General features: G+C 48.5%; 1 protein-coding gene across 11 annotated transcripts in view; it reads left to right on the top strand.

Moving 5' to 3' along the window:
• Positions 1-15,852, top strand: part of RYR1 (ryanodine receptor 1) — a 1,215,008-nt gene that overhangs the window by 300,445 nt on the left and 898,711 nt on the right. For all 11 annotated transcript variants that reach the window (XM_086938669.1, XM_086938668.1, XM_086938662.1 and 8 more), the window contains 2 exons: positions 9,095-9,242; positions 11,319-11,527. In XM_086938669.1, coding sequence (XP_086794795.1) covers positions 9,095-9,242; positions 11,319-11,527 — 357 coding nt within the window. The remainder of the gene's footprint in view (positions 1-9,094; positions 9,243-11,318; positions 11,528-15,852) is intronic.

Here is a 15,852-nt window from a genome sequence, read left to right as displayed (position 1 = left end):
ACAACCAAATGCTGCGCCAGTCAAACACGTGCACCTGATGTGGGTTTACGCTATCCCGGGCCCTACCAGGCTGCTAGGTGCCCCCCTCACCTAGCAAGACTAGGTTGGACCGGCATGTCCTAAGTGCCTGCGAACCCCCACTGTCATCTGCCATCTGCCATGACAACTTTGCTACTCTATCCCCGTGGGCCACAAAGGATAGCCGATGTCTAAAGGGCCTGAGGACAGGGGGGGGGAGGGGGGAGGGGGGGGGGGCGTGAGCAACTATCCCTGCCTTCTTCTGAAAGAAATGCCAACCGAACTGGTAACTAGCAGCAATGGTGTCCCAACCACATCTCCCTATATTCCTGAAAAACTGCACCCTTTCTAAAGCCCTTTCTAAAGCTCCTGGGGTGGTGGAACAGAACTGTAAATTCCAATTGTTGACTAATTGTGAATACCTTCACCCCATGGAAACATGACGCTGACTAACATGGTTACTGTTACCACATATAGAAACTTGTTTAAAGACTCCTGGAGAAAGAAATGTTAAGTGGACTACCAGGCTCTGAGCCTGTGACCAGGAGGTCGAGCACAGGCCCCTTATTGTTCCAACGCTACACAGGCCTGTGGGGATGTATCCAGGTGCTGACTTCTGGCACTTGGACCCTAGCTTGGACCGGCTGAGATAAGACATTCACCTAGATGGCCTGCCCTCCAGCCTAACAACCTCCACTCTGGAGTGTCATTCTGCTGCCCCTTAACCTAAATACAACACTAGGTATGGATGTATAGTGGTACTTAGCACTAAGCTATGTTCTGTTATCCCCATTGCTGTGTGTGGCAGGGTGGTCCCTGTCCTAGCCACAGGAGGTGAGTTGGCACAAGAGATTGGCAATGCTCTGCCCCCATAACACGTGACTTACTGCACTACTTCCACCCTGGAAATGGCCTGGTTCCCAGGCTGTTATTGATACCAAGCTCCCTGTACACCTTTAACGCCCCTGGCAGAATGAGCTGCTTGTTGGAGCTGCCAGGATAAGACATGGGCCTAGAGACCCCGCACTGACCCCTACCAAGGATGCCCTAGTCAGCTAGGCACTACCCCGTATCTGCATTATCCGTAGGGGGTCTATTGTACAAGACAGGGGACCCTAGTTATTTAGGATCATGTGAAGGAATAGACATATACTAAATAGTATATAACCTCTGTCCAGCCGGACAGGATTTTATTATTTAAATTTGTTATAGTAGTTCAACTATTTCAACATTTATACAAAAGTGGGCACAACCTGTGACCCACAGGAAACAAGACAAAACAAGTGACAGGGTTTTATGTAAAAAACGCACAAGGCGGTCTGCATTGTTACTTAATATAGCAGACTGTGATTCATTTTGAGCAACCCATTGTTAACGACATTTCTTTGAATCCAAAACAACATATGGTGCTATTAGAGTCGACGACGTTTCGATGCAATTCAAAGATACATGCATCATCTTCAGGACAAAAACATTAAGTCATGTTTGTCTTAGAATGTTTTTGTCCTGAAGATGATGCATGTATCTTTGAATTGCATCGAAATGTTGTTTTGGATTCAAAGAAATGTCGTTAACAATGGGTTGCTCAAAATGAATCACAGTCTGCTATATTAAGTAACAATGCAGACCGCCTTGTGCGTTTTTTACATAAAACCCTGTCACTTGTTTTGTCTTGTTTCCTGTGGGTCACAGGTTGTGCCCACTTTTGTATAAATGTTGAAATAGTTGAACTACTATAACAAATTTAAATAATAAAATCCTGTCCGGCTGGACAGAGGTTATATACTATTTAGTATATGTCTATTCCTTCACATGATCCTAAATAACTAGGGTCCCCTGTCTTGTACAATAGATTACTGCCAAAGGACCCTAGTGCTACTCCTTTTGGGTTTTCCCTTGTCTTGAAAAAACATTATCCGTAGGGGGGTCACTGCTATTCTATCCCTACCGGGGGGGGCCGGCCATGCATGTAGTGCTCCAACCTACCATGTAAGTGGTAATTGCATAGTTACTCATTGCGAGCCCTACTCGTCCTGCACTCTGCGGCCGAGGAGGCCCCGGCCCCTCAAGCTACCCTAGCCTGTGATGTGCCATCGCCAGGAGAAGCTAATGATGGATACCCATAAACAGAACTGCTACCTAGCGCCCCCCCCCCCCCCCCGGTGGGCATCCAAATGCATGGTACCACTGCGTGGCCCTCGGCCAACCATTCCACCACGGAAACTGCCTTGGTATGAACAGGGCGCGGATACAGACTGGATCCATCTGCACAAGCAGCCTGTGATGGAAAGAGATTGTAACCCCCTGGCAGCACAGGGGGTTTAAGCAATGTGAACGTGAAAACCCACACATGCCCCGGGGGTGCCTAGACCTGCGTACATAGTAACTGCTGCTGAGGGCCCCCTGCCCTCTCGTTTCTAAATTGAAAACTGTGTTCCAGACTTCTTATGTGCATACTGCTTACCTGCTCGAGTGCTGTGGTAGAGTGGCTACACTTCGAGGCCTACCACCTCATGCGTGCCTCCGTTTTGTTAGAGGCTGCCATTACCCCACTTGTAATACTGAAGGCTCCCCTTGGCAACTACCTGCATACCATCCACTGACTGTGAACAAACCTAGAACGGTGCCACCCAGTGGCAGAAACCTCCAGTGTAAGCTCGGAGCGTATGCCTGTGTATCTTACTGCCCGTATATTGCCCTGCTGGAAGCAGGGGATTAATAGGGCTGGGTCGCACCAACACACAGGCAGAGTATCAAGGGTGGGGGGGGGCTTAAAAAAGGTCTCCTCTGGCACTGCCTGCTGCCTGCTCTCACTGCAGCCCGGTAAGTACCCCGATTACAGTGCCAGGAGGCACACCTGTGTGCGCGCCGACCCTGCTTTCCCCCCACTAGTGTCGGAGTTCAAGCCAGGTAGCCTTAATGGGGGGGGGGACTATAGTCATTTACACTCTGGGCCTCCCTTCCCTAGCAAAGCTCGGAAGCAGCCTCACTGTCCTGCTGTAAGGGCTCTAAGTGGAAGCCTTTCCCAATAATATGTACTGGCCGTGGTTACTACATATGTACCTTGTGCAACGAGCCACCCCATAAACCAAGCCAAGATTGACTTGTATGAGTGCTGCTACCTGTTGTATCCTGTATCCATGTGCAATGACCGGACGTTAAAATCCGCACGGGCGGCGCACTGTGCTATGCACCCCTACTTTAGTGTGCGTCATGTGCCACGCCCATGCTTGTGTTAACCTTGCCCCCTTTGGAGGACGCTTCCACTTGCAATCAGGCGCCATCTTGATTCTACCTAGTTCAGTGACTTATGGAGAGCCGGTCTGTTCTGTTCGTAAAATTGTTGGAGCCAGGCCACCGACTGTTGATCCTCACTTGTGTCCCAGGGAAAACTATGTTATACAAGGTGCTGAGCTGTGATGTTAGGTACCCCTTCTGACGTGTGATTCCTTAGCCCTTGCTGCCCGGCAGACAACGAGTCGGAACCAGGTAAGGCCTAAATGTGGCAGCAGAATTCTGTGTTTGTTATGCCTGTGGAGACATTCCCTGCACTGGCACAGTGGAGCGCCGAGGTAGGCCGGGTATCCGAGCGCTTACCTCGCACCAGTTCCGTTAACCCAGGACACACCTACAATCTGTGAGGCACTGGGGAGAATGAGTCAATTGCCCCGAATTTATATATAATGCGAGGTTAAAGCGCACACTTACCCGAAGGTGTAACGTCGAAAGGCCCCGGGGCGTGAACCCTGGTCTCCCGCGCCAAGGTCAGCAGACCCTTCCTTAAACTTGGTGCCAACATAGGGTTCCTATTCTAATCATGTGCCAGGATAGTAATGTCTACCTGAGTGCAGGCAGTCCCCTGCACGGATCGGATGGTGCTTCAACCGGTATGATACTTCCCGGGAACCGTGAGAGATGCAGATGCTCGGATTCCAAAGAAGCCCCCCCTGCTGGCGCCCAAACTTTTGCCTCAGGGGGGCCCGTGATCCCAGAGGCAGAAGCCCTAGCCACTGAGCTACAGCTCCGTTATGCAGGGAGATAGAGGGCTATGCGGGCCTCTAGTGCCGCGGGGAGGAGGCTGTAAGGTACTTCGTATTGGAGTGCGATGCACTTACGAGCCTCAAGGCACTAACAGCGAGGCCTAGCCCCCAGAGGGGGCCACCATAAACGCACCCGGGCGGGGTACGGCCGTGCAATGAACATTGCCGACCCGCGCTGCCTAAACATTTGGCAAGCTACCCTTAGGCCACAAAGCGTTGCAAGGGAGGGGCCTCCTCGTGATCGACCCCCAGGTCACAGGCTATGGAGTGCGGAACCACGGGGCCAGGCCAGGCTCACCCTGCCATCCCCGCGTCCTGCAACTATCTATAGGGTGAAACACTCCCTACCCGATAACAGTAGTGTTCCGCACAATTGCTCGCAAAGAAATGTGCAGCACTAATCCCCCAGCATAGCGAGCCACGTCCGCGAGCACTGCCACTCGTGGAACACACAGAGGCACGAATAAATAAACTCCTCAGTAAATTAATATCTAGCAGACCCGATACTGGAACCCTAGTCTGCAGGGTTGGAGAGGCCGAGCACTGCCCAGGTGAGCCACGGAGATCCTCCCACTTGACAATCGACATTATTACAGGCCACATTCCCGACAAGGCTTATGATGGTATCGTTATTAACGGCATGGCAGGACACGCTCCTATGGATACTTATAAACCTTCGGAAAATCTAAACTCTAGCCACATCGCCGGCATAAAAGTGTGACACGCATATAGTTTCCATACGGTATTAAATGTAACGAATTCGGGCCCATTTTGCCGTTAGTGGGTTACTTACTGAGTAGAGAAATAACAGCAACTCAGTGCTCGCTGAAAATTGTTCGTATGTAGCATGTACTTTATGATGTTCTCAGATAATTTAAACATCTGTATTTAGATGAAGTGGCCTTCGGTAAGAGCAGATGTTCACAGTTATCTGCATCCTATCCGTAATGTGTTTCTAATAAGGCTTCACTTCATCAAGCAAGGAAAAAGCAAGAGAACCGCGTGCCGTAAGATTTACCTTTGTACGAGACGCAGGGCCAGGGGGCCTCAATCCGCTTCATTAATGGGCATTCCCCCCAGACCGCATCTCAGAGTGAAGATGTATAAACAAGCACTGTGGGAGACAGGTGCCGCTTTGTACCTGGCCAGTGCGTAAACAAATCTTTTATTGCAGCGCAGGGGCTACCCCTGGGCTTGGGCTCGTTTTTGTCACAGAAAAGGCTAACGAGTTAGGTGAGCACATGCGGCAGGTAAGTGCTGCGTTAAACTGCCCAGCAGAGTGGGGTGGGGTGGGGTCGTGGAGGGAATTTGGGAAGGGCAGCCACGCCGCATTCACACGACCCCGGGGCCCCGCTAGTCACTGCTGCCACTCAGTGCACCAGGATAACGGCCCGCACTTGTAGCAACCCCCGAAGGGGGCACTGAGTGCGCTGAGAGAAACTACAGAGAGCGAACAATTGTCTCCCCCACACTGGGTCCCGGACATAGTGTCGCAGCCAGGGGGCCACGACCATCGCTCGCCCCTCCAGCCTCTTTCCTAGTGGCAACCGTGCACCTATCGCAAGCCGTGGGCCGACAGCTGTAGCCCCCCATGGCTCGCACCTCAGAACAATGTAAGTGAAAGCCTGCCCCCAGCCCGGAGCCCAAGAAGGCGGAGGCAATCCGCTCCGCGGCCATCTAACGCCAGGAGCGGGGAGGCGCGCCTAGCGTATGCAAGGTGACGCCCCCTTGTACCTCGCTTTGTTGTAGCTGCTGGAACGCTCTGGGCCAGGAGGCCAACCGGGGCCCAAGCTGCGGGGGGCTCACTATTTCTCGCCCCCACGGCCCTCTACACGCGGAACCCGTGCCCTTATTGGAGCCACGTAGCCGGCCGCTCGTTTGCTCTGCTCACCGCCCGGCGCCCAGCCAAGTCGCCGCGCCATGCCTGAAACAACCCAGCCAACGCCAGGGCCCTCGATGCAATGAAGGACGTCTCACGCCACATGCCCGGAGAGCGGACCCTTTGCCAACGGCGCAGGGCAGGTTGGAGATTGGGCCATAAGAAAGCCGCATAAGGCTGGTATCTACCAGCTTCCCTCCGGAGTGCTCACAAGGTGCGAGGGATAGGAGCACCGCTTATCGGCAGTTCCTTGAGCGGCGTAACCCGAACGGGCAACCCCAGGGACTGCGCGTCCCGAGACCGCCCCTAGCACCCGCCAGCGAACCCCCACATGGGTTCGCCGACCCCGACTCCCGGTGCTTCCCCAGCCTCCTCAGCGGCCCGTAGCTATGCAGGCCGCCTAGCCCCGCTCAACCTCCCGAGAAGGAGGGAGTAGGCGGAGGGGGAAGGGAAAAGCCCAAGGCCCACCTTACCGCAATTCCTATGAAAAGAGTGTCCCTGAAGCACGACGCGCGGCGTCCGGAGCGGCAAAGAGGCTACTAGCATGGCGAGGGGAAGTTAAATACCCCTCGCCCTGCCTGCCGCCCCAGACGTGCGTCACTGGCCCGCCCACCCTCCCGCCGGGACTCCACCTGCCCGGGGAGGAGTGGATGACCGAAGGTAGGGGGCGGGGGAGGCCCTCTGTGACTACGGGCCCGCCCTCCTGATGGCCACCGGGTGGCCTCGGGCAGCCGCACTTCATAAGGGTCGATATTGATGGCTCCTGTGCCGGAGGGCAATCCGGTGCTGACTCTGATTTCTGATCCAGAGCTGAATCCATCTCGACCTTTGCTCAGGTCATGCTATGAAACCATTTGAGTACACCCAGTTCCTATACAGCCTGATTCAGAAAATATACTCCAGCTGCCAGAGAGACGTTCTCAGGGGCTCTATCATCTTTTTGGTTCTGATTCTGAAAAGAGTCTACCACCACCCGGAGATGAAATTAGTGATAACGGGGTTGACTTCCCCCACATTATGATGATGATGTTATATACATGGACAAGGTTGGATTGGGATTGAAAATCGGTCCGGGCACGCAAAAAAACTAATCGGCCCACATTTGTATAATCACTCCTCAGTCAAATCACCGCTTTGGCGTAATGTTATAAAAAAAAATGTTGGGGGGGGGGGGGGGGTAAAAAAATGCACGTGTTAGTTTACAATGGTGAAACAAGTGAGGCCACTTCTACTCAGGCCCCCTGCACCCGCTCAGTATGTGCACACATTAAGGGGCCGGCCAGCCAGACAAAGGGAGTGACACCTCTGCTAGTTGCAAAAAGGAGGCAATGACGCCCATCTGCCTATAGAAAGGCCACTCAGACACCCACTGGGCCTGTGGCTGATCGAACAATAGAGACAGCGCCCAAATGGCCCCCCAGACTGCTCAAAAAAGCAGCCCACAGCAGAACTCGGACGCCGGCCCCTCGGGCATTGCCTTAATGCCCGCGTTACCAATCCGACGCTGTACATGGAGTTTCTGAAGGGTTGATTTCTTCCCATGGGCTGCCAAGGGAAGAGAGTGCTTCTTTCGTTATGGCAATTAGTTGTGCTGCTGTGGTCCTACACTTATCACTACTTTCTTTCGAAGTAAAGAATAGCATTCTTACGGGAGTTCAAGATCCTTTGTCTGTGTCCTCTGAGCCCTTCATCCCATTCAACAAAATCCTAGCTGACACTGCTATGGGTACTTGGTTTAAGCCTTGCTCTAAACCCTGGAGAACAGGCAGGTAGCCTGATGCCACAAACTGGCACCTTGCGAACCGGACAGCATCCTACTCCTGAGAGTTTGATGGCCAAAGTTCAACCAGCAAGGTGAATCCAAATGTATTCCTGACAAACCCATGTAATACACCAGACGAAAAGGATTGAGACACTCTACAAACAAATGTTCTCTTTGGCCAGCCTCACCTTGAGGTTTGCCTAGTAGACTCATATATACACCCACTCAGGGACATGGCCAGCAAGATTTTGCCGACAGTCCCGAAAGAGTTTAGAGCCTCATTGGTTCAAACCATACATGCACTCTCATCGGAATTACTTGCGATTTTTGGTGGGCTCTGTTCACTACCAATTCGCGGTAGTACCCCTTAGGTTGACATCGGTAACATTGACAATCTGCCCTACACCACACCACTAACGTTAAGCCATGCTGAACAGCAGCCACACTACAGATGTTTTCCATTGATAATTTAAAAAACAAAAACTGTATTTGCAGAGGACAGAAGCATAGATATCTGACAACCTTCTCTAGTACAACACCTCTAAACAAGATTTGCTTTGTTGAATTTGGGGGCATTGTTACATCATCTGCACTTACTTCATCATTTATCAGCCCAGCCCAGCTCTTTGGCTGGAGCATTATAGTAAACCAAAAAATATATATATAAAAATATGCTACATTAAAAAAACAATTATTGTAACATTCATTTGATTATTTTCCATATACCTTGTAAGAGCTAGAGCACACACATAAATTACATACATAACATATTTAAAAATATACGTAATAGACTTGAACGATAATGCATAGTTTTCAAGGTCTCTTTCTGGTCCAAGTTTGTTGAAAGAACCACAGTGTTGTTTTGTTTTAGAAGGATGTTCTTTAGCCCCCGTTTACTGGTATGCGGTTAACCACTATTAAGTGGTTTTTGGGGTATTTAATTGGCATGGACCCTAAATCAGTAAAGTAAAAATAACCCACATCACTGGGGAAAGACAATTACGACTCAAGGGCCTTTCTTTTTCGAGCCACTATACTTGAAGTTTACTGTCTTTAACAGGTTGCACTTTAGGCTGACATAATGTAGGTGATCAGGAGAGAGTGAAATGCAGGAAGCACAGAAAATAAATGTTTATAGTATGGGAAGTTAAGACATGAATTCCAAATCTGGACAAAATACAGGATTTAATGAAAATATGTTAACAGGTAGTAAGGAAGAACCACATAATAAAGGACAGACAAGTTAGAATGCAAATCAGCATTGTCGGGATCACTCAGAGCTACATAGATTACTTTAATCAGTCATTCTTGTTTCCTCACTTCCCTCTGCCTCTCTGGCCTTTCTTTGTACCAGCCTACCACCCCTCTCCTTCATCTTGCATTCCCTTCCCACAGGACATTAAAAACAAACGGAATCCTCGTTTAGTCCCTTACACCCTGCTGGATGAAAGGACCAAGAAGACCAACCGGGACAGCCTGTGCGAAGCAGTACGAACGCTGATTGGTTATGGCTACAATATTGAACCCCCGGACCAAGACACCAGTAAGTCATTAGCGCTTATCGCCATCTGTCTGCCTCTTTAACCTTGGACCTAAACTTAACCAAAACCTGTCTATACATAATTAGCAAGCCTGTATGTTTTTCTAATCTATGCGTTGGAATGTATCTGGCTAACCTAAAGTTATTGGTGTGATTAACTTAAACTGTTCTCCCTATCTCCGGTCTTGATCTGTCTGTCTCTGCAGCCATAGCTCTTCTACCTGTCTTTCTGAACCTAGTCTACCTGAATAGTGTTGGCTTTCTGTATGAATCTAAACTTGGCCACCCTGTCTGTCTCTCCGACCATAGCTCTCTTTGGTTTGCTTACCTTACTATGTCTGTCTAACTTGAGTTCCTCATCACAGCAGGGAAGGACAAAGTAACCATTATTCCTAGTACCTACTCTCCCCTTCTTACAATATAAGGGAAACAGATATGTGGGGTCAGCTTGTACTGTAGAGAAAAATTGTCAGAGACAACCGAAGGGACTGGCATGGAGTGTCATCATTAAGACTATAAGGGTTCAGGGGAATAGTTATCAGACTCTGGAGACCCTGCACCTACCTAGCAGTTCTAAGGGGTTGCTATTTCCAGTGACTTCCAGGACCACCATTTTTTAAAGTTCTCCAGTGATACAAAGTCTTTTCCCACTTACTGGTCATTTTACATTCAAATCGCAGAGCAATCCCTCGGCAGTTCTACATAAGAGATGGGTAAGGCTGGTATCTTCCGAGTGAATTGACCCCCAGTGGCTCAGGGCGTGCCTAGCACTCATGCTGCCCCTTACTAACAGCTAGAGTGTGGCCAGCTCCAGGCCTTGAGGGTTGGGTGAATGTGAGCTCACAAGGTGCCACCCAGGACAGCACACCTTTGGTGTCTACACCTCCGGTGGTAATGTTACTAGATGACTCCAAGTCATCAGGAACTCTATTATACTGTGGGTTTCTTTGTATTAGAATCTGTTGCTTTCTTGGAATTATTTTATTGGCTGATATAAACCAAGGCGATTGGTTTGTCACACCTGAGAAAAGTGATTTGTAAAGGGAAAGCCACTGACTGGATCACAGTGTGCCTGGTGACGAGGAGTCATCTGGTACCCTTACTTGGTGTTGAGTCAGAGCTCTTTGTCTTCAAGACCAACTATCCTAAACAAAATCAAATGGACAAGCACTTCAAACTTACATTAGAGTCATTCAAACAATGAGCCATCCTTTCATTTTGATACTGCTGCAAAAACACATTCAGACAGGCTGAAGCCATCCATTGCTTGTTGCCTGTCTAGTCCCTATTCCTAGTTAGAATTACAGACGCAGGCATGCACCTAAGGATTGTCAAAAGAGTATTAGTAGGGAGCGAAGGCACTCCTTCGATGCTTCCATTCACACAATACAGACTTGATGTGGCGCACACCATACAGACTTCATTGAAACATTAGGATTCATAGATCCATCCCACTTCAGGCACACCACTTACTCTGTTAAGAGACGGGGCACAATTCAAAAAAGTAATCTGAGATAAAATCCTAACTTTACGACTTTCGGTATTCACAGAACGCATTTAGGAGTACTAAAGTTAGGATTTTGTCTCAGTTAAACTTAAGTTTTGGTCTTAAGTTAAACTTAAGACAAATGAGACAACATCCTTGTCATAAAGTTAGCATTTGTCTCAGTTAAACTTAAGTTTGTCTTAAGTTTAATTTAAGACCAAAACTTAAGATTGATTGTGACAAAATCCTAACTTTAGTACTCCTCAATGCCTTTAGTACTCCTCAATGTCTTCTGTGAATACCGAAAGTCGTAAAGTTAGGATTTTGTCTCAGATTACTTTTGTAAATTGGGACCACAGTCAGTATTTTAAAAGTAATGAAGAAAACCTTTGGCAACTCTCTACACGTCTAATTGCCATAATAGTATGTACAGGTTTTTAATTCATAGCAAAGGGAGTCTGTGAAGAAACAAATCATTGAGAAGTGCAGCCTAAGTAAGTCAATAGAAAAATTAGATAATACTGCACGCTGTACACTTAGAATAGTCGGAAGAAGGATCATCCAAGCATTTTTAAACTCTTATGTTCTTTTAGCTGCTGCTCAAGGAGTGACCAAGATTCGCACGGAGAGGGTGCGTATCTTCAGGGCCGACAAGTCGTATGCTGTCAAGTCGGGCATGTGGTACTTTGAATATGAAGCTGTCACCACTGGAGAAATGAGAGTGGGCTGGGCCCGGCCAGATGTCAAGCCTGATGTGGAGCTAGGAGCGGATGAACTGGCGTATGTCTTCAATGGATGCAGGGTATGTACAAGAGCCATTTATATGTATTCTCATGGGATCAGGGAGCTGCTAGGTGAACCACTTGGTTTGCATAAGGAACTATGAGTTGAAGTCTTGGTGTCCCTAGTGACTTACTGTATGACTATTCCACCTTTATATTTTCCTTTTCATCTGTGAAACAGACAACTCCACACAAAAACAGTACGCACCTGCGAAAAGGAACCTTTACTGTTACTGTGATTAATCGGAGACATCTGTGTTGCTACCACTACATTTATAAGCCATTTTCACATCTCTTTATTGTTAAGTTTTGCCATTCCGACCCTCCTATGCTTTTGCAGCTCTGATGTCAGGGTCTTCTTGGTTGTATTGCTCCTTCCTTAAATATTGCTCTACATCTGATCTCAAGGTGAAAATACAGTCAAGGCAGCCAAGGCATTATTTGGAAATATATTGTCACATAATTTTTATAAAACATAATCGTCACAGACTAAAGGTGTGTATTGAAGTTACTGATTAACTGCTGCAACAATATTTGAAATAGCCAAACATAATAATGCATTCTCCAGGATTGCATTTTTCATAGATTCCATGCATGATTTATTCTCTTACATACATGCCCAGCTTTGTGGAGAAAAAAATATATGTTTCATGAATGTGTCCTCAGTAAAGATCGACCTTGTCCCAAACAACTCATATGGCCTGAAGAGATTTCTTGAGTGAGAAGCGTCGATGCTGTGCAATTAAAAAAATAATACCTCAACCATTCAGGACAGAGAGGAACCGCATTTACCACCTGACTTGAGAACACGTTTTTTAAGAAAGATAAGAGTTCAAAATGTCAATCCGAGAAAACAATGAGTAGAGCACAGAGGACACCTATAGTGTCTAGTACCATGCAGTTATATATCTTACAGTTGGAGCCTCTGAAGAGGGTTGGACCTCTGGGCCCCTTCTGTCTGAATGGTCAGACTTTGAGTGATACAATTAGATGGATGTGCTTCTTGTGGTCGCTGACCATTTGGCTTTTGTTTTCTGTATCAGTTGCTGTTCAGAATTACTGCTATGGTAACATTGATGACTGAGGATTCCCAACTCGGCATTAGAGAATAATTCAAGCATTTGAATCTCTGAAAAATACCAGTGCTGAAAAAATGTTGCAACAGGCAAGGATTTTTTTTTTCTTCTAGGTGACCTTAGGTTTAAGAACGTATTTACAAACTTGTTCTAGCTAATACAGTTGCCCCCTGTCAAATGCAAACTAAAAAAAAGTGAATTCAAATAAAAGAGCTCTGCCATGGAGTTTCGAAGTCCAATATTAGATTTTTAAGAGTTGAACTAACAGTGGAACAGGTTGGACTATACCCTTCTTGACTCATTACCAAACGCTTTGTTACTGGGTCTAGAAACGGCGAAGGACTGAATATGGTTGGCCTGTCCTGGCTTCTTCAAAATCTTTGCCAGTAATCAGTAATATATATTTCAGAAAAGAAGTAAATCTATAGTTCACATAAAGATAAACTTCTTTTTACCCATCCCTATATATTTCAGAAAATAAGTAAATCTATAGTTCACATAAAGATACACTTCTTTTTACCCATCCCTCTATGCTATTGAGATGCCTAACTGAATCTGTTCATCAAAATTTACCACGTGTGATTTTTTTGGACGGTAAATTACAAGTTTTATATGATGCACCACTTGTTGATAGATGGTCTTGCTGAAATGTGAGAGTGGGAAGCATTGGCTACACTAACTTTAAGAGAACATCAAAACGTGTGACAGGGTGGTACTCCCACGGGACCCAGCCAGGCCTCCATTGGGGATCTGCGGGGCTCCAGCGGGATCGAATGCAGCCTTTCTATATTGTCACGCAGAAGTACTGAGCATCAAAAAGTAAAGCCTACATTGCACCACGGTACCTGGAGTACCGGTTGTGTGATACTACCACAGGAGTACTACTGTCCCGCTAAAAAAAAAAAAAACTGTGGGGTGCTTGTCCGTGGGTGGTTGAACGGCTGTAGAGTTATGCCACCTGCTGGGGGTTTGGTCATAGGGACTGGCCACAGGAGGCCTGAAGCCAATCCCCGCCACACCCAACCAGTGGCAGTGTGTGGTTGGGGATTTGTTGCCCTGTGGGTTGCGGGGGGCTGTTGAACGCAGGGCCTGTGCTTCTCCATGGTGCACATGGCCGCCGGTGGGGGCTTGGCAGAGGGCAGGGGCAGCAAGTTGACCAGGTAGCGCGAGGGAGGGGAAAAGGCTGCACACATGTCCATGGGAGGGCATGGGGGAGCGGGCAGGGACAGGAAACTGAACATGGATGGCAAGCATCAGGGACAGTGGCAACACAATGGACCGTGGAGTGCAGGAGAGAGGGGTTAGGGTCACTCACACAGACAACAGAGGGGTAGGGGGTAGCAAGCTGACTAGGCAGGGCAGGTGATAGGGGCTGTAGCAGCACTATGGGTTGGGAGGGCAGGAGAGAGGGGGCAGGGGCATGCACACGATTATCAGAGGCATTGGGGGACATGGTAGCAAGCTAACCAGACAGGATAGGCAGCAGGGGCAGTGGCAGAGTAAGCAGCAACGGAGCTCAGGGGTAGGGGCCAGGGACAAATACACAGACAAAAGTGGGCAAAGAAGTGGGCGTTGCAAGCTGACCAGGGAGGATAGGTGGCAGGGGCAGTTTTAGCACAAAGGCATGCAGTGAACAAGAGGTGGGGGTAGGTGCATGCACATGGACAAAGGAGGGCATGAGGAAGGGGGCTGGGGCAGAATGATGAAAAGGCAGGGCACAGAGCAGGGGCAGTGGCAGCACAGCAGACCACAAAGGGTAGGAAGAAGGGGGCAGGGGCTTGCCAATAGACAATGGAGGGGAAGATGGCAGCAAGCAGACCAGGGAGGCTAGGCGTCAGGGGCATTGGCAGTACAACAGAGCACGGATTGCATGAGCAAGGGGGGCAGTGACACGCACAAAGCCAAAAGTGGGCAGTGAGGGGATTTAGTCAGCAAGCTGACCAGACTGGTTAGGTGGCATGGGTAGTGGCAGCACAACAGACCGCGAAGGGAAGGAGGGAGGGGGTTGGGGCGCATACATGTACAATGGAAGGTAGGGGCAACAAGCTTACCAGGCATGGCAGGCATATTGGCAGTAGCAGATCAAGGGACCATCGAGGACAGGTGGGAGAAAGCTGGGGCACAAACGGAGATCAAAGCTGACCACAAAGGATAGGCCAGGAGGGGCAACAAGCGGACTAAAGAGGGCAGCAGGTGAGGACAGGAGCATGCGCATGGAGAATGGAAGGCAGGGAGCAGGGGCAGCAAGCTGATGACAAAGGGCAAAATTGCATGGACAGCTAGTTGACCACAAAGGATTGGTGGGAGGGGGCAGGGGCATACAGATGGTGAACCAGGGCAGGTGGGAAGGGGACAGGTGCAGCATTCTGGCCATGGAGGCAGGCCAGCATGGGCAGAAGCAGCACAATGCACAAAGGAAGGCAGGATGGCGGTGGCAAGGGTACACACATAGAGAACATAGGGAAGGAGGCAGGGCAGCAACCTGACCTTGGAGGGCAAGCTGGCATGGCGAGGGACAAGAAGCTGACGAAGCACGTAGACCGAGAATGGAGGGCAGGCAGAAGGGGAGCAGGGGCAGCAAGCTGGCCACAAAGGGCAGGCTGCAGTGAGTTGACTACCTCTGGGGATTGGCCTGGGTCAATTCCCCATTGCGTATGGCTGAAGACCGTGCGAAATTGGAGTGTTGGCTGAATATGATAAGACGATATAGTTAGGTTTGGTAATGTGATCTTCCCTTTCATTAAAAAACTGAAATTCACTGAAAAAAAGAAAGGTTAGATTGATGTTATAGTTAGGTGTTGAAATAAGGTCAAAAATAACATTTAAAAACCAAAACACTTCTGAATTTCTCCAGAATTTACTAAGCTAACTACAACGTGTGCCCCCTCACTGCACTGCGTATTACCTCACATATTACATCATTCATGACATGTTAAATGACACCATTCATGACATCTCAAACAATATTGATGACATCACTGACGACATTATCCAAGCTACTGTGACACTAATTCCTCAATAAACCCCTAAATCAATTGACTGTATGTACATCTCAGATTTGGAAATAGTGTAAATCTAGACACAAGTCTGATTCACTATGGTAGAACTGATATGGTGCACAGTTTAACTCCCAGTAAAATTTTAAGTGCAAACAGTACTTCATTTAAACAAGTGAGAGACTGAGCACAACTGGGGTGAATTGCAGAAGTATGTTACGATTGGGTTGTGGCTTAAATCAAAACCTTGCTGACTAAATTTGTGAAAAAAAC

Source organism: Lissotriton vulgaris, chromosome 9 (assembly GCF_964263255.1).
Source record: "Lissotriton vulgaris chromosome 9, aLisVul1.2, whole genome shotgun sequence".
Taxonomy (NCBI): Eukaryota; Metazoa; Chordata; class Amphibia; order Caudata; family Salamandridae; genus Lissotriton; species Lissotriton vulgaris.
This window is presented reverse-complemented; position numbering and strand designations above follow the sequence as displayed.